General features: G+C 48.5%; 1 protein-coding gene across 1 annotated transcript; it reads left to right on the forward strand.

Annotated features, from left to right (window-relative positions):
* Positions 1–265: 265 nt before the first annotated feature.
* PIF1 (PIF1 5'-to-3' DNA helicase) lies at positions 266–22231 on the forward strand. Its single transcript, XM_030571665.1, has 12 exons — positions 266–879; positions 3737–3866; positions 9604–9729; positions 9863–10016; positions 11850–11964; positions 12041–12147; positions 13180–13319; positions 15125–15231; positions 16221–16308; positions 17226–17371; positions 21184–21375; positions 21721–22231. The coding sequence occupies exons 1-12, from the start codon at positions 292–294 to the stop codon at positions 21775–21777; spliced, it is 1950 nt and encodes a 649-aa protein (XP_030427525.1). The 5' UTR covers positions 266–291; the 3' UTR covers positions 21778–22231.
* The last annotated feature ends 6 nt before the right edge of the window (positions 22232–22237 follow it).

Here is a 22237-nt window from a genome sequence, read left to right on the forward strand (position 1 = left end):
CCAGCCGGCATTTTTTAATCTCCGTCTGCGGCGTATAGAGGCTGCTTGAGTCCCCAGCGCAGAACGAGATTCACTGGCTGGATCCAGGACCCACCGCGGTGCCAGGTCCAGATCCTCCGCCAGGGCTTGGCAGCCCCGCCGCGCCAGCATTGCTGCCGCTGACTCGGGGTCTGTCGCTGCGCCTCAGCCAAGCGAGGGGAGCTGAGGCAGCTGGACGCGGGCTGCTAGTGGTGGTGGGGCACCTGGGCAGGGCGGACGCCGGTCTCCGGCCGGGCTGAGCGCTGGAAGACGATGCAGGGCGCGGAGCTGGACGCTCGGATCCGCTGCAGCGTCACTATCGAGCGACTGAGCCTGAGCGGCCAGGCCCCGAAGCGCCGGGTGATCCGCGACGCCTCCCTCGCCCTGGGCCGGAACGAGTTCCGGGAGCTGGTGCTGCAAGTGAGCGACGGCAGCGCGCCGCAGAGCTTCGCGCTGCGCGGGGAGGTGCGGCTCTTCACGCGCTTCGTGCGCGACGGGAAAAGTGGCCTGCAGCTGGGCCCCGCGCAAGTGCAGCTGCTGATCGCTAACTGCCCACCCGACAGCCTCAGGCGCTTCCTCCGGCTGCTGCGCATCAAGCACGAGGCGGCGGGGAAGGGGGCGAAGACCGTCACGGAGCGGGCGCGGCTGCTGTGCAGCCTTCCGCGGACCTTCGACACCATCAGCCCAGTTCAGGCCCGGGATGTGCGGCAGGTCTGCGATCATCGGGCCCACGCGAGCTACGAGGCGACGCCTGTGAAAGGGCAGGCCCCGAGAGACCGAGGGAACAGCGGTCTGTGGAGCAAGTCGCGGAAAAGAGCCAGGACAGAATCTGCTGAAGCAAGCGATGTAAGAGGTCCCCAGGTAGGTAGCGGGTGGAAGACCGCTTTGGGATATGGCTTAGGTAGGAGACTTGCGGGAGGGAGAATTGCTGAGTGCTCTCATGGTTTGGGCAGTGGAGGAGATCCTTTGGCTCAGTGGTATGCCCACATCTTAAATACTGTGTGCAAAGAAAGAAAGCCTGGAGTGCTGAGCGCTGCTCACTCTGCATACAGCGTGCATCAGTAGATCGGAGGCCATTATCTAGACTAGAAAAATAGGGTGTGTCTAGCAAATACATTGACTAATATGTGTTAATTAACGTGCTTTTAAGCACAAGGAACTAGGTAGAGTAGAAAAAAACAGTGGTGTTTAAAAAAAATTAGCTAGGTGTGTTCAATGGAAAGGGCCATCCAAAGTGATGCTTAAAAATGTATGTAAAGTATTAACCAGTGAAACTACAAAATATTTTCCTAATCTAGACAGTATCTGAAAGAAGTCGATTGTTCCATTTCATGTAAATAACACTGACTCTGAACACTAACAATGACAATACATTGCAAAAGATAATATCTTTTTATTGTACCAGCTTTCAGCTGGTGAAAGACAAGCTTTTGAGTTACACAGAGTTGCTCTTCTGATCTCTCTCACCACCAGAAGCTGGTCCGAGAAAAGGTATTGCCTCACTCAGGCCTGGTCTACACTACAAGTTTATATCGAATTTAGCAGCATTACATCACATTAACCCTGCACCTGTCCACGCAACAAAGCCCTTTATATCGATATAAAGGCCTCTTAATACCGATATCTGTACTCCTCCCCGACAAGGAGGAGTTGCCATTTCAGATTAGGGTTAGTGTGGCTGCAATTTGACGGTATTGGCCTCTGGGCGCTATCCCACAGTGCACCATTGTGACTGCTCTGGACAGCAATCTGAACTCGGATGCACTGGCCAGGTAGACAGGAAAAGCCCCACGAACTTCTGAATTTCATTTCCTGTTTGCCCTGCGTGGAGCACCGATCAGTACAGGTGACCATGCAGTCCCAGAATCAAAAGAGCTCCAGCATGGACCGTACAGGAGATACTGAAGCTGATCTCTGTATGGGGAGATGAATCTGTTCTATCAGAACTCCGTTCCAAAAGACAAAATGCCAAAGCATTTGAAAAAATCTCTAAGGCTTTGATAGAGGCCACAACAGGGACTCTCAGTGCTGTGTGACACTTAAGGAGCTGAGAGAAGCGTAACGGAAAACCAAAGAATCAAATGGATGCTCACGGAGGGAGGGAGGGGGGACTGAGGACTCTAGCTATCCCACAGTTCCCCCACTCTCTGAAAACCATTTGCATTCTTGGCTGAGGTCCCAGTCCCTGAAGGGTCAAAAACATTGTCCTGGGTGGTTCAGGATATATGTCGTCAGCCCTCCCCCCCCCCCCCCCCCGTGAAAGAAAAGGGAAAAAATTGTTTCTCGCCTATTTTCAACGTCACCATATGTCTACTGGATGCTGCTGGCAGACGCAGTGCTACACAGCAACATTTCTTTCCCTTCCTGATGGCAGAGGGTACAATATGACTGGTATCTGTCATCATCATCATCCCATGAATGCTCCTGGCTGGCCTCAGTGAGGTTAGCTGGGGGACACCTCAGCAAAAATGAGAGTGACTCCTGGTCATTCCCTTCTTTAAGCTTTGTCTCCTGGAATATCATAGCAGCTGGAGGCTGCCTCCCCCTCTTTTATCTCTGCTTGCAGATGCAATAAAGTCAGTGTTTCTTATTCATGCATTCTTTATTACTTCATCACACAAATGGAGGGATAACTGCCATGGTAGCCCAGGAGGGGTGAGGGAGGAGGGAAGTAATGGGTGGGGTTGTTGTAGGGACACCCCCTAGAATGGCATGCAGCTCATCATTTCTGTGGGATGTCTGGGGCTCTGACCCGAAGCTGCTGTTTGCCTCTGGTTCTTTAATAGACTTGCCTGATATTCTAGGCTGGACTGACTCTCCCTTTAGACAAAACTTAAAGAAGGGAATGACCTGGGGAGTCATTCCCGTTTTTGCCCATGTGCCCCGGCCAACCTCTCCGAGGCCAGTCAGGAGCACCCATGACAGCAGCAGATAGCAGAAATGGTTACCAGTCATATTGTACTAACTTGCAAAGGCAAGGGAATACTGCTGTGTAGCACTGCAGTACCGCATCTGTCAGCAGCATCCAGATGACATACGGTGACAGTGAAAAAAGGCTGAACAGGCTCCATGGCTGCCGTGCTATAGAGTTTGCCAGGGCAATCGAGGGAAAAGGGCGCGAAATGATTGTCTGCCATTGCTTTCATGGAAGGAGGATTGACTGACAACATTTAGCCGGAATCACCCATGATGCTGTTTTTGCCCCATCATGTATTGTGATCTCCACTCAGAATCCCAATGGGTGGGGTAGACTGTGGGGAACTATGGGATAGCTACCCACAGTGCAACGCTCTGGAAATCGATGCTAGCCTCCGTACATGGATGCACACCGCCAAATTAATGTGCTTAGTGTGGCTTTGTGCACTCTACTTTATACAATCAGTTTCCAAATACCGGTTTCTGTTAAATCGGAATAATCCCATGGTGTAAACATACCCACACCTTGTCTTTCTAATATGCTGGAACCAACATAGCTACACCAACACTGCAAATAAATTGCAATGCAATTATTTTACTGGAGCTCATTTTAGCAGTTGAAATTTTGGGTAGAGCAACACCAGTTATTTCCCACTCTAATCCCCATGGGGAAAAGGTATACAGGAGAACATTTCCTCCAAAAGTTTAAGGTCCACGAGGCCTGCAGAGTGTGTGCTGCTGTTTTTTATAAAAAAAAATAAAATTAATTTTGGTTAGTATACAAGTGACTTCTTCCTTTCAGGCAGCTGACATGCAATGCTCAAAGAAGCTATCTCTGCTAATGCATTCACGGATGAGACTCTCTCAGGAACAGTCCATTGTGCTGAGTGCTGTGCTGAGTGGAAAGAACGTCTTCTTTACAGGCAGTGCTGGTGAGAAACTGCATAGCTGAAGTAAAGCAAGGTTACCCCACATGTCCTAACTGCACTCAGATTAGGGCTGAAAAGCTTTAGTCTGGTATTGTGAGCTCCAAGAAAACTTTGGGCCTATCCAACACTGAAGTTTTAGCAAAAGTTTCACACCCGTGCTCCCACTGGTTCATCTGAGCCTGTGCAGCTGTAGTATAGTGAAAGCACTGGCAGCTTCTGTCACTTTGTTAATGTCAGTTTAAATCTACTCAGTGGTTAAAATGCCCTCTTTCCCCCATCTCTATTAGTGCTATCAACATTGGTGCTACACTGATAATAGCACTAATGAGAACTTTTTTTTTCTGGGAAAAAGGTCTAATCCAACACAGGATGCGCAGTGGATTTGTTTGCTCTGTCCTTTTAAAAATAGAAGCCATTTGAAGTCTGACTCACAGACCAAGAAGCAGCTCCAATCCTTTATCAATCTGGTCAGTTATTACTGGAGGTTTGTAAAGGGGTTTAGCAACATAGTGTCCTCCCCCAAAACAGACCTTACAAAAAAGGGGAAAACAGATCAGGTGGTATGAACAGAAGTCTGTGAGAAAAGCTTCCAGGACATAAGAGGCTTTGTCTAAAGAACCTGTTTTAGTTAGACCCGGTTTCAGCAAACCTTTTGTGCTTTGGGTTGCCAATCCTCGGACTGGGCCTTGATCTCCCAGTGGCTACTGAGGTCAATCTGGGAGATTTTAGGCCCCTAAAAGTCTGGTCAACAGTGCCATGGGGCTAAGGCAGACTCCTTACCTGCCCTGGCTTCGTGTGGCTCCCAGAAACTGCTGGCAAGTCCCTCTAGCTTCTATGTGCTGAGGTGGCCGGGGCTCTCTGTGTGCCGCCCACTCCCCAAGCGCTGCTTGGGAACCGTAGCCAATGGGAGCTGCAGGGGATGTCCCTGTAGGCAAGGGCAGTGCGCAGATCAGCCTGTCCGCCCCTGAGGGTATGTCTACATCTAAAATTTTGCAGGGCTGGTTGTTACAGCTGTATTAGTACAGCTGTATAGGGCCAGCGCTGCAGAGTGGCCACACTTACAGCAACCAGCGCTGCAAGTGGTGTTAGATGTGGCCATACTGCAGCGCTGTTGGGCGGCTTCAAGTGGGGTTCGGGGAACGGGAGAGCAAACCAGGGAAGGAGACCAGCTTCGCCGCGGTTTGCTCTCGTGTTCCCCGAACCCCCCTGCAAACCGCAGGGAAGGAGACCTGCTTGCACGGAGGTTCGGGGAACGCGAGAGCAAACCGGGGAAGGAGATCAGCTTCACCGCGGTTTGCTCTTGCGTTCCCCGAACAAGCAGGTCTCCTTCCCTGCGATTTGCAGGGTGGTTCGGGGAACGCGAGAGCAAACCGCGGCGAAGCTGGTCTCCTTCCCCGGTTTGCTCTCGCGTTCCCCGAACAAGCAGGTCTCCTTCCCTGCGGTTTGCAGGGTGGTTCGGGGAACGCGAGAGCAAACCGCGGCGAAGCTGGTCTCCTTCCCCGGTTTGCTCTCGCGTTCCCCGAACCACCCTGCAAACCGCAGGGAAGGAGACCTGCTTGCTCGGGGTTTGGGGAACGCGAGAGCAAACCGGGGAAGGAGACCAGCTTGATTACCAGAGGCTTCCTCAGGTATGCTGGGATACCTGCTTATTCCACGGAGGTCAAGAAAAGCGCTGGTAAGTGTCTACACTTGATTACCAGCGCTGAATCACCAGCGCTGGATCCTCTACACCCGAGACAAAACGGGAGTACGGCCAGCGCTGCAAACAGGGAGTTGCAGCGCTGGTGATGCCCTGCAGATGTGTACACCTCCTAAGTTGCAGCGCTGTAACCCCCTCACCAGCGCTGCAACTTTGTGATGTAGACAAGCCCTGAGTCTAGGAGCCAGACATGCTTCCCAGGAGCTGCCTGAGGTAAGCGCTGCCTGACTGGAGCCTGCACCTGCACCATCATCCCCTACTCCAGCCCTGAGCCCCTCCTGCACTCAGACTCGCTCACAAAGCCTGCACCCCAACCCCTTGCCCTAGCCTGGTGAGAATGCGTGAGGATGGAGGAGAGTGAGTGACAGATGGAGTAAGCGGGAGTGGGGCCTCACGGGAGGGGTAGGGGGAGGGGCAAGAGTGTTTGGCTTTGTGTGATTAGACAGTGGGCAACCCTATTTGTGCTGTGCACTGATGCTTCTAATACTTGGTTAGGTGTGGTGCTGATGCCGGTTGGGGTGGGAAACAGGAGACCCCCATTGCCTTATTGAGTATCAAACTGACCCCCAATGAACAGAACTATGCTATTACCAAGCAGGAATGTGATGCCATTCTTTGGTCTGTTAAACAACTTCAATCTTATTTGTATAATAAGGTTTTGACAGATCATTCCCCTATAATATGGTTACACTGAGCTAAGGGGGCCAATTTCTAGATTATTACATTGGAACCTAGCTCTATGGGAAATTGACATGGAAAAATAGTCAATATTAAGGGGAAAGAAAATGTATCAGATGCCTTATCCAGAACAGGGGGACCCTGAGCCACATTCAAGAGCATTGGTGACACCCTTTCCTACACCAGTTTTGTGTTGGCAAGAATTGGCACCTGGTCTGCCAGTGTCAAACCCCCAAGCTGAGCACTGACAAACTGATTGTTAGAAACCAGTCTGTTTCACCTGTCTGTTAATCTGGTTATGATGGGTATTGGACTTATAACAATGTGTTTACTGTTTAATGCATGAAGCAATTTGCAAGCATTTCATAATATCACATTCTGTTAGTGAGAAATTATATGGTGGTAATTAAAATTTTTGCTTTGAAACTATTAAAAAAAAAATTGTGAATCCGGTCAGGAGGGATCATCTTCTTCCCATCAAGAAGGCCTATCAAAACTAAGTGGGCCATTGTGGAACATCACAATACTTAATTGCCCCTTACTCCCATGAAAAGGCTATGTGCAAAAGGGCTTGTCTCATCTGTTTGAATTGTGGAAGAATGAAATAAAAGTAGTTATCAAAATTTTTCATCTGTCTTGCTGTTTTGGACCCTCACAGGACCAGAACTATGAAACAGAAGTAGAGATGCCCAGTTTTAACCCGCGTTAGCCCTAAAAGACAGAGCTGACAGATTATTACAACTATCACCTTTTGAAACGATACACACAAATGAGTTGCAGTCTATGTTTTCCTGCTTTAATCTTGCAATAATTCTCTCATTCCTTAATTACTAAATCTTTAAGGCTTAGATAGTTTACTATAGGATTGGATACAAGCATTGTCTTTGGTGTGAGATCTAAGGTACAAATTGACCTGGCATAAGTGACTGGTCCTTTGCGACTGGGGGTAGCCTGAACAGGGCCAGTGCAAGGATGTTTCGCACCCTAGGCGAAACTTCCACCTTGTGCCCTCCTCCGTCCCCGAGCCCCCGCCATGAAGTGCCGCTCCCCACCCTCCGCCCTGAGACACCCCACCGCCCCAGCTCACCCCTGCCCTGCCTCCTCTCCAAGCATGCCATGGCTGCTTCACTTCTCCTGCCTCCCAGGCTTGCAGTGCCATTCAGCTTAAGCGCCGCAAGCCTGGGAGGCGGGAGAAGTGAAGCAGCCACGGCGTGCTCGAGGAGGAGACAGGGAAGGGGTGAGCTGGGGTGGGAAGTTCCCCTGCGTGCCACCTCCCCGCCCCCCTTACTTGCTGCAGGTGGCCCTCCCCGCTCTCCACTGCCCCAGCTCCCTCCTCCTAAATGCCAGCAACGACTGGGGTGGCCAAAGATCCGGCCGCCGTGGTCGCTGCCGAAGAAAATGCCGCCCCCCAAATCCTAGCAGCCTAGGCGACTGCCTAGTTGCCTAAATGGCTGCACCGGCCCTGAACCTGAATATGGGGGGGGGGGGTTTTGTAAAGTAACCATCTATCACTAAGTCCATCTTGCCTGGGTGGTAAGGTAGACTGGAACGCCCATGGGGACTGTTAGTGACTCCATGGTAAGACTAAAACAACGAGGAGTCCTTATGGCACCTTAGAGTAACAAATTTTATTTGAGTATAAGCTTTCATGGGCTATAACCTGCTTCATTAGATGCACAGAGGTGAAAAATACAGTAGGCAGCTATAAATATACAGCACATGAAAAGATGAGTTGCCTTACCAAGTGGGGGTCAGTGCTAATGAGGCCAATTCAGTCAGGGTGGATGTGGCCCATTCCCAACAGTTGACAAGAGGGGGTGAATATCAACAGAGGAAAATTACTACAAAAAGTAGTACAGAAACCTGAGTCTTCATTAATGCGTGCTGATGTGCCCCTGTCTACAGCAATAGGGAGGCCTAGGAAGGGAGGACGTAGCTAAGCACCTCTTTAGCATGGTGAGGTTCATGCTTAAGGCCCTGTCTTTAAATATGCCCTGTCTCATGCCTCACATCTTCCCCACCCACCCCTTTTTTTTTTTTTTTTTTTCAAATTTTGTTAAAGCCATATGGTCTTGTAAGGGAGCAGAGATTTTTGGGTTGTTGTCTTATTGCTTGTCAAAACAGGGCATCACAATCTTACTTGCACCAGTGTTGCCAATTCTTGTGGTTTTTTTTAATCACAAGTCTATGTTGTTTTTTGTTTTGTTTGTTTAAATACCCAGCCCCTGAAGTCATGTGATTATGTGAGAATCTCATTTAATTTTAAGTGAAGTTTCTGGTTCTCATAGTTGCTGAGCAAAGCATGAAATGAGAAGCCTATAGGTTCTTAAACTAGAAGGCAATTAAGAGAACTCACTAGTTTTTTTTTTTTTTAATCTAGTGGTGTGCTTTTTTTGTTTTAAAGTAATCTCATGATTTTGAGGGCTTGATTAATTTTCAACTCTGGGAATTGGCACTGTTGCAATCTATGTGCTCTGTAATGGTTAGTGCAGATGTGCAATGGGTCAAGCCTTTTGTCCAAGTGTAGCTGTACCTAGTGATGCTTCAGAGTTCCCTTTTGGTATAAGGGAGAAACTTTAAACAAAGACACACATTTAAAAAGTGGAATGAGGGAAAGAACAATTCAACTTTAGCAAAAAGTGAAATATTTTAAATCATCCATGTTGGGGAGAGATTTTGCCAATATAAATGATGACACTAACTAAGGCCTTGGCTGCACTCACTTTACAGCGCTGCAACTGGGGTGTGAAAAAACACCCCCCTGAGCGCTGCAAGATACAGCGCTGTAAAGCGTCAGTGTAATCAGGGCAGCAGCGCTGGGAGCGCGGCTCCCAGCGCTGCACGCTACACCTGTAAGGGATGTGGTTTACATGCAGCGCTGGGAGAGCTCTCTCCCAGCCCTGCTGCTCCGACTACACTCACACTTCAAAGCACTGCCACGGTAGCGCTCCCGCAGCGCTGCCGGGGCAGCGCTTTGAAATTCCAAATGTAGTCATACCCTAAGATACTCTTATAGCTACCATGGTTTCTCCTCCATGACTGGGTTTCAGTGTGGGGAGTTTATTGCACCCTGAATGGGAGGGGCCAAATAACCCCTAAACTCCATCTTATCTAAATGGTCAAACAGAGCCAACCCTTTCCTGACAAGGTTGGTTTTACAATTACTTGAGTTCTATGTAGTCAGGCTGTAATTTTCTTTTGTTCCTAGTGTTTTCGGACATGTGAGGTTTTGAATGAGCAGAATGGAGGGTGGTATTAGGAGGAATTTGGGACTGGAATTCAAACTGCATTTGTTATGGGGATGTCTCTACTGGTGTCAGGGGAAAGCCTCTTTCTGAAAGAACTTTTATACTCTTCTAAAAGGGACTGGGAAGTCATATCTACTGAAAAAGATTGTGGGTTCGCTCCCACCAAAGAGCACCTATGCTACAGCCAGCACAGGAGTGGCAGCTTGTCATGTTGGTGGCACCACGCTCCATGCCTTTGCAGGTAAGGAAGATAACTTTCTGCTTGAGAACCTTCCCTGGCTTGCTATGCTCTGGGGAAGATGAGTGGAAAGGACCTGGGAACACTTGGCATCTTGGTAAAAAATGATACTTAATCTGTTCTCTTCTTTCATTAGGTATTGGTTCTGGGAAAGCTCCGCTAGATCAGTGTATTGAGTTGGCTCAAAGGACTGGAGTGCGTCAGCGTTGGTTGAGCTGCCAACACTTAATTATTGATGAGATTTCAATGGTGGAGGGCAAGTTTTTTGATAAGCTGGAGGCAGTAGCCAGGTGAGGGTCATGCAGCAAAGAGTCCTTACAACTCCGATAAAGTTCTCTGAATCATAGATTGCCTTCTCCCATCTGTTGCTGTATTGGGAGGTAAGGTTGCTAATGGCTAGACTAGCTGGGAGGCTCTGGATTATAGAATCGTAGAAAGGGACCTCAAGAGGTCATATAGTCCAACCCCCCTGCCCTGAGATAGGACCACATAGGCAGAGACCATCCCTGACAGGTGTTTGTCCAACCTGTTTTTAAAATGAAGGAAATTCCACAACCTTTCTTGAAAGCCTAATTCAGTACTTAACTATTGTTCTAGTTAAAGATTTTCTTAATATCTAATCTAAATCTCTTTGCTGCAGATTAAACTGATTAATCCTTGTCCTAACTTCAGCAGACATGGAGAACAATTGAATGCAATCCTCTTTATGGAATCCCTTTATCACATTGAAGTCTGTTATCAGGTCCTGCCTCAGTCTTTATTTCTCAAAACTAAATTTGCCCAGATTTTTTAAACTTTCCTCATAGGTCAGGTTTTCTAAACCTTTTATTATTTTTGTTGCTTTTTTCTGGGCTCTCCAATTTTTCTCCATCTTAACATTACACCCAAAACTGTACTGAGGCCTCCAACTGAAACCTTAACAGTCACAAGTAGAGCAGGACAATTACCTTTTATGTCTTACATACAACACTCCTCTTAATACACCCCAGAATTAAATTATCCTTTTTCACAATTGCATCACATTGTTGACTTCTATTCAATTTGTGATCCACTATAACCTCCACATCCTTCTCAGCAGTACAACCATCTAGCCAGTTATTCTACATTTTGTAGATGTGTATTTGATTTTTTTTCTTCCTCAGCGTAGTGTATTGCACTTCTTTCTTGTCTTCTGTGTTGATTTCAGACCAATCCTCCAATTTTTCAATGTCATTTTGAATTTTAATCCTGTCCGCCAAAGCATTAGCAGCCTCTTTCAGCTTGATGTCATTCACAAATTGTATATTATATGTAAGCAGGGGTGAAAGTGGGCCGGTACAGCGTACTGGTAAGAAGCTGTTGCTAGCTCATATGCAGCTGACGTTAAAGTGCTGCCGCAGCAGCTCTTCAGCATCAGTGTCCCTTTCCTGGTCAGCAGGAGGCAGTGGGGGGGCAAAAGGGGCAGCTGTCCCAGGGCTGGTGATTGAAGTGGCCCAGGGTCCAGCTGCTGCAGCAGCAGCCCTGAGCCCTTTTCAGTCTCTGCTGAAGCCCCAGGTGGCACAGGCCAGGTAGCGCGGATGGGCTGGCGGGGGAGGCTGACCCTCTAGCCTTGTCCCTTCCGTCCAGAGCCTGGCCCCCATAGCAGTAAATGTTTAATATTACTTTCACCCCTGTATGTAAGCATACTCTCCATTCCAGCACCTAAGTCATTAATGAAAATATTGAACAGTATTGGATCTTGGAAAGACTCCTGTGGGAGTCCCCCAGATAGATCCACCCAGTTTGACAGTGAACTATTGATAACTACTCTTACAGTAAGAACTTTCAATCAGTTTTAGCACCTGCCTTATAGTAATTTTATCTAGACCACATTTCCCTAGTTAACTTATGACAACGTCATGTGGAGATGTACCAAAAGCCTTACTAAAATCAAGATATCATGTATGTGGGGAAGTTGCATACACTAGGCCAGTAAACTTGTCAAAGAAGTACATTAGGCTGGTTTGATATGGCTTGTTCTTGACAAATCCTCTGTATTGATGAGAACTCCCAACTTTTTTGTCATCAGCAAATTTAATGAGGCTACTTCTACTTTTCATGCCAAGGTCATTAATGAAAATAGTAAATTATCATTCCCCTTACAGAGCTGTCAGGAAACAGGATGACCCATTTGGAGGAATACAGCTGATCATCTGTGGGGACTTCTTACAACTGCCACCAGTCAGCAAAGGCAATGAGGAAACCAAGTTCTGCTTCCAGGTGTGAAGCCATCCCTACCCACTACTTCAGACTTTGTTTGTGGCTGTCTCCTAATGAATTAACAATTTATTCACAGGCAGAGAGCTGGAGGAGATGCATCCATGTAAACATGGAGCTGACAGAAGTGCGGAGACAGACTGAAAAGAGCTTCATCTCACTCCTGCGTACAATCCGCCTGGGCAGGTAAGGAGGAACCTCTTTCCTCCTCCCTCTCCTACTTACTCCCACTTCCCATAGATGGCCCAGTGCAGGGGGATGTCACTTGGCTACCTCTCCAACATCATCTAAAGGTGGTGTAGCTGGGTAGATGGCTGTTAAGGGGCTTGGACACATCTTTGCCTCACCCACTCCCAAGCCCCACAGCTTCTCAACTCCTCCTACAACTAATGGAAGCAGTAACACCATTGAGCAGGATGCCTGCATTGTGATCACTCAGTCTCTGCTCGAAGGTGTTCATTTTACTTGCCGTGCGGATTGTTGATGGATCTAATGGTCTTGAGACATATGAACAGTATGGTAATGCTGGTATAAAATTAACAAATTAAACCTGATGTTCAATTCCTTGGAACCTAATCCTACACCTGGAATTGTCCTTCCCTGTCTCTGTATAAGGCTGTGTGGGTGATGAGCTGCTCTAGCAGGTGGCAACCATGGGCATTAGGAAATGGGGAGGAGATGGGGTGGAGGGACAAGAATGTGTTTATCAAATGCATCCACCTTGTGAATAAATCATCCACGGGGTAAAAAGTGTTGGTGATATCTCATGAAATCCCATATGGATGCTTTCAATGACACTGGTAACTAACAATGTTATCAATCTCTTATTGTTACATCAGTGCAGCAACTTTGATAGGAGCAGCAGAGTAGATCTAGCAGTCAGCACAGGTCTGGAACAATACAGCGGCTTAAATGTAATGGCCTGTTTACATTTGTGCTCCCACTATGACTAGTCCCAGAGAAGCTCCATTAGAGCAGTGGTGGGAGACATTAAGAACCTTAGTAGGATAGATAAGGCCACTGTGTGTGTGGAGAGCAGGGCTTGTATGAACAAGTTGAAATAACTTGCACTTCCTACCCTGTGGTGGTTGCCCAAGATGCACAATAGATATCACTATTCTTGGCATTTCTCACCTGACATTTACTGTTGGAGACTTTAAACTTTTTTATTCTTTGTTAAACTATTATGGTACTTATTTTTCCCCCAATCTCCACCAGGTGCACAGATGAAGTCACCAGGCAGCTGCTGCAAACAGCTACCAACAGGGTTGAGAGAGATGGGATCCTTGCAACTCGTCTCTGCACCCACAAGGATGATGTGGAACTAACAAATGAGAGACGGTTGCAACAGTTACCAGGTAAACACCTGGGGGGAGAAAGAGCTGTTAATTTCAGCAGGAGGAGAAAACACTGTAGATAATTAGTAACGGAGAACTGGCATTGTGGAGCTCAAGCTTCTCTTGTTGCAACCTCTTCCAGCTGGCACTGTGGATATGAGGGGTTATTGTAGGGTCAGACCTGCCTAGAGTTTAAAAAAAAAAACCAAAAAACATAATTCATACAGGTGGTAATCATACTATGTAAAATTTGCATAAACTATGCCTAACATGTCCTATTACACATTCATATTTCACTCTAACCAGCTGTAGACCCAGTTCAGCCCCTCAATTCATTAATTTCCCCCATTCCTAGTCTCCCCTCCCATTCAATACCTCATGCAGGCCTGGCTCTTCTCAGGAGGTGCAAGTGCACAGCCTGCTGCTCCGGTTTCACTGCTAGTTAAGTGTTTCTTGCCCAGAGAGTCTCCCCCGGCTATCTGTGGGTGGTCTTGCGTTCATCCATTGGCAAAGGCATAAAAGGGAAGAGGCTCTGCCATTATTCTAGCAACTGTCCTGAAGCCAGAGACTTATCAGGGAGGCGGATGCTGGAATGGGGGTCTACAAGCTGGAGACTCCTGGGACATGCAGGTCTGTTATAGAAACTGCTTCATCTTGGAGCAGAAACTGCCGACTCAAGCCTCTCTGTGCTAAATTTCCTTTCATGGTTGCTTTGTTTGTGAGAGGGAAGCAGAGCAAGAAGAGGTGGCCACACTCTTAAAGCTGCAATTGGAATCTGACTGCTCAGTGCCTGGTCTTCCAGGGCACGTCTGTGCTGCAACATAAATCCATGCTTGACCCCAGGATCGAGTCCTCTCACCCCCACTTGCATCTACACTGTAATTGCGCTAACCCAGGGCTCAGACCCAGCATCCCAGAATGCTGTTTGGCTGGAAGGTGCAAGCTCCAGTTAAGCCCCACTTGACTTGGGTCTCAGGAATCAGCCAGAAGTATCCCATAGTTCCATGGGATAACTTCCTTAGTCCTCTCTATCCCAGTAATCTGCAATCTACACTATTAAAAATAGACATTTTTGTGGGACAGAAAACCATGCCGAAACATGCACCAGAGCCTCAAGACTGTTCTGTCAGTTTTCTGACACAGAAGTGAGAGTGCAAGCAAGAGAAGCTAATCAAAAGGTGCCTTCTCCATGTTATGGCTCCAGTAGCAGACCAAAAATGACTGCTCAGCGGGCTAGGTTGGTGGGCTGTTCAACCTTCCTGTAACATGCAGTGCAGGCAGTAAAGTCTTCCCACAGTACACCGTGGTCTTGGGGCTAGAGCGGCCATGCTATTTTGTGGGTGGGGGAATAGAACACAAGGGACTCTGAGAGGTGATTACATTGACTTGGGTCTGCAGTGTGCATGCCAGCACCCTAGATTCAAGCATGGGTTAGAAAAGTCTTAACAAAGGGTTAAAATACAATGTAGATGCTCCAGCCCAGGGTTCCCTAACATGGGTCAACTGACTTGAGTCCCATTAAGCCTGGGCTTACATTCCAGTATAGACATACCTTCAGATCCACAAGCTCTGGAAGATGTAAATTGGAGCAGGTGGTAAGAGAGCCACCAGGGGCTTTCTGTTCTTGGAAGCTACTGGAAGAGATCCTTTCTAGGGTATACAAGAGTTGTGTGGAGAGCAGGATTTCTGGGACTAAGAACCCTTCTGGCTCAGTCTGGAGAAACCTGCTGTGCAGAGTAGTGCCAAGTCTTCCCCATATTTAGGGACTTTGTTGTGTGATTATTCTGATAGTACGCCCATGTTTGTATTGCTTCCTTCCTCACCAGGAGAAATGCACTCCTATGAGGCTGTGGATAGCGATCCCATGCTAGTCAAAGCAATTGATGCTCAGTGTCCAGTAAGTCACTGTATTCAGTTGAAACCAGGAGCCCAGGTGAGCATATGCATATTCTATGAGTAATGGCCAACAGAACAGAAGTATTAGAGTCAGTATTTGGGGAAAGAGTTAAGGATAATAGCACAGGGATGTGGACTGGGTGTGAAATGGAAGCACCCCTCAGACCCCAGGCTGTTCTAAACACAAAGTCTATTACATTAATTTATAAGATGTCCTTCACCTTTTCTGCAGTCTGATCCAGGTGGATGAAAGCCACTTGGTTTAAATTCAAAGTCTCAATCTCTTTTTGAAGACTGATTGACCAAGATGACTGCTTCCTCTGTGTCCAATGAAGAAGACTTTGGATGCACTGCACAGAATCACACTAAGTACAGATGGGGTGGGGACCAGAGGAAAAGTAAGCTTAAAGCCACTTTTGTGCTGCCTGGATTCTAGGCTACTCAGCTCCCAGCATAAATTAGAGCTACACTTCTTATGGACTGTGGCACAGCTTGGAATCCCTGCAGCACCAAGTGCTAAGGCTCTGGCCTCCCATCACCAGTCCACTCTGTACACCAGAGTTTGGGGGTGAGAGGCACCGTAGGCCTGCTTACAATGGCCCAACACTGTCTGGATTGGAGAATTGTTCCCTGGCCACTTTCAGTCTCTTTAAAGTCCCTATAAGCTGCTGGAGTGTGTGGAGAAATCTTCCCAGAGATCCAAGTTCACTAATATGTGACTTTGGTTGTAGACAGAACTAATTCACAATCTTCCCAGAGCAATTTTACACAGAGTAAAGGGATGATGGGATCTGTGCCCTGTGAGGCTCAACACCTGAGAGCCCTGGAGAGGGAGGAGCTCTGGTATGGTTTAACTGTGAGGTGATTCCATCTACTGTTGCTAGGTCCTACAGAAGCATTAACAGTATCAGCCAATTATTCTAAAGCCTGTGATGTAGGAGCAGAACTGGGGCAAGGCAGGAGAATGAATAGGGCTGTAAGGCAGGGGCACCAAACAAATCTATCCATCTTTCCTTTCCATTTTAGGTGATTCTTACTAAGAACTTGGATGTGTCCTGGGGTCTGGTGAATGGGGCAAGAGGGGTTGTGGTTGAATTTGAAACTGAAGGGAATGGTGAGTATATAATGTTAAGGTTACCAGTTTGGGTTGGATATATTCTGGGAGACTTCATCCCATGACATAATCTGTAATTAAAGATTAATTTCTGGAGACTCCATGACAGTTCTGGAGGATTGGCGACCCTATATGATGGGCTTATGACTGTTTGCCAGTAGCTGCTGCTAGTCCTACTGCAATTCCTGGGTGGGAGAGTAATCATTTCTGCAACATCAAGTTCTCCCTACCTGTGAGAACCAAGGATCAGGCCAAGCTCCCAGGTATAGCTGCTTAAAGGTTTGCTCTGTGTATTTCATCATTCTCTGGCTCTGTATGCTTGTTCTCGCCTGGTTTCTGATCAGTGCACTCATGCTCTCTCCTTGCAGCAGTACATCTTTCCAATAGCAAGAACAAATGTAGCTTTTCAGCAATGCAGTGTTCCAACCCTCTACCCACTATTTCCTGTTTTCTCTGCTCTGTTTCTGGCCTGGTAAATAGTTCTGTTCATTCTCCTACTTAAGGGGGCCTTCTCTGAATGCTTAACAGGGTCATAGCATCATAGAATATCAGGGTTGGTAGGGACCTCAGGAGGTCATCTAGTCCAACCCCCCTGCTTAAAGCAGGACCAATCCCCAGATAGATTTTTGTCTCCAATCCCTAAATGGCCCCCTCAAACCCAGGGTTGTGAATTCAGTCCTTAACAGGCCAGTGCTCAAACCACTGAACTATTCCCCCCCACACCCTCCAGCAAGAACCCCTGTGCGAGAGGAGCAGCAGAACTGAGTTATTCTTTTATAAATAAAGCCCCAAGGCCCATGGAAGAGTCTGTCTGAAATGGGAAATGATGGGAAAAGGGGAATTTTAGGCTCCTGCTTCCTGGGAATGCTGGAATCAGAGGGACATTCCTTATTCTGACCTGTTCTTCTCTCTCCCAGGACTGCCCAGAGTGAGGTTTCTTTGTGGGGTCACAGAGGTAATCAGGCTGGAGCGATGGGTCTTCAAAGGTCCATCTGGAATTTATCTGAGTCGTCAACAGTTGCCTCTAAAATTGGCATGGGCCATATCCATCCACAAGAGCCAGGTTAGTGCTTTTATAGAGACTGCCACAAAAAGTATTCTCCTTTATCTTTGTTCTTAGGGTGCTTGTGCCACTGGCAGCGGGAGAGGGGAGCCCCAAGGCACCTGTGTGGATTGGGGGAATTTGAGGTTTTGGGGGCAGGGTTGCCTAAGGATGCTTGCACTGCTGATGACAGGGAGGAAGGAAACTGCCTCCTCTTCTTCCCTTTGCCTTGGTTAAGGTATGTTGGCTCAAAGGGTACTACCATTCACGCACAGTTCTGGAACAGCAGCCAACAGGCCTGAAAACATTGCTCAGTGTCTTGGAGTTAAACCATCTTTTTTTTTTTCACTCTGTAGGCATGTATTCAACAGTTTGTTACTTTAACTGGAGTTATCAAATGGTTCAGTTTAAACACAGCACTGGATTGGTTTAGGTTAAAAATAAAACAAGTTTATTAACAAAAGAAGATTAAGTGAATTCAAATATGAGAGTTAGAAATGGTTACAAGCAAATAAAAGTGAAAACCTACATCTAAAAGTCTAAAACATAATAAAGCAAATTGCTGAAAGTTTTTTCCCTAGTGATATCCGTCGGGTCAGCTCTAGTGCCCCCTGGAGTGGTGCCCTCATAATGTAGTAGATAATCTTTCCTGCTTGTTAGCAGCAGGTGCCTAACGGCAGCAAGGACGCTCCGCCTAAGGCAAAGGAAGCCAGGAAAACGGACCTGTTGGAGGAAAGTATACTCGACGGGAGGGCCTTCAGTTGAGGACCTCCAACCACCAGGCACTGCTAAGCCCCTGTAACTGTTATTCCTGGTCCACTATGCTAAAATTCAAGAAACTCTTGCTATCACTCTAAGAAGAAAACAAGGTTACTTACCTTTTAACTGGAGAATCTTTTAGATGTGTGGTCCCTATCTGTGTTACACTGTCCACCCTACTTCCCCTCTGCTGCAGATCGGATAGGTCTGCAGTGGAGAAGGAACTGGAGACACTGGCAGCCCGCCACACACTTTAGTGCCTTCAGCAAAACCATGAGGCAGTGCAGGGTGTGTGCATGGACCACCAGACAGTACTACTTTCAAAAGCTCCGGCTCCAGGTGCATGCATAAAATCCTCAGTGGAATACAGATAGGGACCCCACATATACAGCTCAAGGTGAGTAACCTCAGTTTCCTTTTATTTAGGATAACTTGTTTAACAGCTTTTGTCTAGGCATTGTTGTCTGGTTTTGAATATGTGCTAACAACATCATATAGGGATAATTCATAACTTCACAGACAATATTGCTGCATACATTTCACCATGATATTATTGACTAGCAAATTATTAGTTTTCAAATAATACGTCACACAGCCTATTGTGTTAAAAGATTATTCCAATAGTCAGTGTGTAGCGTCACACCATTCTTGTGCCAGCATTAACCCTTAACTTCTCCCCCTCTCTGTTTGCTCTCTCTCTAAGTACATCAGAGGGATAATGTTATCTCCCCATAGCCTTCATTTTGTTAGGCTAAACATGCCAAGCTTTTTAAATCTCATCTCATAAGGTAGGTTCTCTATTCCTCTGATCATCCTAGTAACCCTTCACTGCACCTGTTCCAGTTTGAATTAATCTTTCTTAGCCATGGGAGACCAGAATTCTTCTTCGAGTGATTGCTCACATCCATTCCAGTTAGGTGTGCGCGCCGCGCGTGCACATTCGTCGGAAACTTTTTACCCTAGCAACTCCAGTGGGCCGGCAGGTCGTCCCCTGGAGTGGCGCCGCCATGGCGCCCAATATATATCCCTGCCGGCCCGCCCGCTCCTCAGTTCCTTCTTACCGCCGTGTCGGTCGTTGGAACTGTGGAGCGCGGCATAGCTGTCCTCCACGTCCCTAGCTCTCCTAGTTATCTATCGTTATCTATCGTTTATCTCTAGTTCCATTGTAGTTGTTAATTAGTTTGTTAAGTTGATAGTTAAGTTAATTAGTTGTAAAGTAGTTCTTCGCCGGGGGCTTAGCCCTTCCCGGCACCCGGCACCGGGCTCATGCCTGGTTCGCCGGGCTTCAAGCAGTGTGCGGCCTGCAAGAAGCCCATGCCTACCAGCGATCCCCATGAAGCGTGCCTGAAGTGCCTCGGGGAATCGCACAGATCCGACAAGTGCCGCATCTGTAAGGCCTTTAAGCTGAGGACAAAGAAGGAGAGGGATCAAAGGCTCCGAACTCTCCTAATGGAGGCGGCACTTGACCCGACGGCTTCGCAGGCCGTGGTAGCGGCACCGGCACCGGATCGCTCCGGCACCGAGAAGACTCCTCGGCACCGACCCTCTCCGGCACTGGAGTCAGAGCCAAGGCCGTTGAAGTCTAATACTCCAGCCAGGCAGACCCGGCTAGAGCGCCCGGCCTCGACATCGGCCGCGGCGCCACCGGCATCGTCAGCACCGTTGACTCCGGGCCCGGCGGGTCCGTTGAGTCCGGTGCCGCCGAGCTCCCCCATGAGATCTGGGGTTGAGATAGTGGTCCCATCCACACCGGAGACCTTCGCCTCGGCTCGGGACCTTATTGCCCTGACTGAGCCCACTCGGCTGCCACCCCCGGTACCTCCGGTGCGGGTCGTGTCCAGAGGCAAGCCCATGATGTCGGCACCGCCCAGAGACAGTCGTTCGCGATCCAGGTCCCGACGTCTTGGGCGCTCCAGATCCCGACGCCGCTCGCAGTCCCGGCACCGCTCCCCTCAGCGGTACCGGTCGCACTCGCGGCACCGGTCGGCATCGAGACGGTCGCGGTCAGGCTCCAGTCGACACCGGCACCGCGACTCCAGGAGCAGGTCCCGACGCTACTCGCCGCACCGATCGACCTCCCGGCACCGAGCTGGTGGCAGGTCCCGGTCCCGGTCGACCTCCCGGCACCGAGCTGGTGGCAGGTCCCGGTCGACCTCCCGGCACCGAGCTGGTGGCAGGTCCCGGCACCGAAGCGGCGCCCGGCACCGATCAGGATCCCGGCACCGTGACAGATCCCGGTCCCGATCCCGATCCCGGCACCGATATGACTCCCGGCACCGGTCCCCGGCACCGAGACGATCCTCCGTGCCGGCCCGCGCAGACCCTTACCATCCAGGGTCGGCCCCACCGTGGCCCTCGAGACAGCCGTCCGTATCCTCCCAGACGGACAGCGGCTATGCGCTGGGCACCGACCGGCAGGCGGCGCTGTTCGGTGATCCGCCGCTGCAGGACCAAGGCCCACAACAGTGGGGATTCTGGACACCCTGGGCGTACCACCAGGTCCAGGGCCCCCAGCAGCTCCCTGCAAGGCCGGCGACTGCGGAGCGTAGAGCCCCTGAAGCCTTAACTTAACCCTTAACTTCTCCCCCTCTCTGTTTGCTCTCTCTCTAAGTACATCAGAGGGATAATGTTATCTCCCCATAGCCTTCATTTTGTTAGGCTAAACATGCCAAGCTTTTTAAATCTCATCTCATAAGGTAGGTTCTCTATTCCTCTGATCATCCTAGTAACCCTTCACTGCACCTGTTCCAGTTTGAATTAATCTTTCTTAGTCATGGGAGACCAGAATTCTCTGTAGAAGCCTCTAAGAGGAAGTTAGAAGAGGGACTAAGGACAATCCTGCTCCATTTCACCTAAATGTCCCCAGGAAGTCCTTTTTCAACCCCATTGATCTACTTCCTGCCAAGTTCATAGAGAAGTTCCCTTTGCATTGGGAAGGGCTAGATATTAATAGGAGCAGTATTTTCCTGACACTCATACGACGGTTCTTCACGATATTGGGGATGGGAGTGAGGTGTGGGATGGCTTTTGTGTTGCGAGCTCACTTGCTTTTATCTGTGTCTTTCATGCACTAGGGCATGTCATTAGACTGTGTGGAGATCTCCCTGTCTCGTGTCTTTGAAAGTGGTCAGGCTTATGTAGCCCTTTCCCGAGCCCGTAGCCTTGAGGGCCTCCGGGTTTTGGATTTTGATCCCAATGTTGTGAGAGCCAATCCGTACGTGCTACAGTTCTACAATCACTTACAGAAAGAACAACTTCTATCTCAGGTAAATTCAGCAACTGAGGATCTCAGCCTGTCGCAAGGAGGGACAGGCACTGAAACTCAGAATCTGAACAGTCCCTCCAAAAAGCAGAGGAGCAGCAGGTAGTGATGGGAGGGACAGGATTGTGGAAAGGCAGGAAAGAATAGACGGGGGAAGCATGTGATAGAAGAGATGTTTAGCACTATGGACGAAAGAAGGATGTTTCATCTATGATGAGTCATATTCAGATTAGAACCCACTAACTGATCCACTGCACAGAATGGAGATGAGTTCCCTAGGCCCAATTCTTCCCCTTCCATAGAAGGACTAAATGAGAAATGATTCACTGGAAATCTGTTTTTCCCCTAGGCTTCTCTACACAGATGCACTGAAGCAGAGGAGAAAGAGAACTGGAAATCTAGCTGAGGATACCATGAGACACAAACAGACTGTTCTGGTTTCAGCAGGCCAGCTGTTGTGCACATCTTATACCACTGGTGAAATTTTGCTTTGTTGGCTCAAAGGGCACACCTGCCCACTGTGAAAACACTAGATGTTCAGGCAGTTAACTTTTTGGGGGGGAAATTCTACCTCTGCTTATGTTCTTTTGGTTTAGGGTTGAGGATAGCCTCACACCCTGGCCCCTCTACACAAGTATGCATACATCAGGAAATGTGGGACTTGTCCTTGGCAACCTGGAGGAGAAATGAGATGTGGCTCTTCCACTTCTTCCCCTGAACTTAAGTCTACTAGCTGTGGCTGTCATCACACAGAAAGGGTACTGAAGAGCAATTAGCATACTTGTAGCACCAGCATTCTGTCTCCAGCTGACGAAGTGCTAACAATCAGGATGTCTCTCTGCAGGTCAAGTAAGGTGCACCCTGAC

Source organism: Gopherus evgoodei, chromosome 8, assembly GCF_007399415.2.
Source record: "Gopherus evgoodei ecotype Sinaloan lineage chromosome 8, rGopEvg1_v1.p, whole genome shotgun sequence".
Lineage (NCBI taxonomy): Eukaryota > Metazoa > Chordata > Testudines > Testudinidae > Gopherus > Gopherus evgoodei.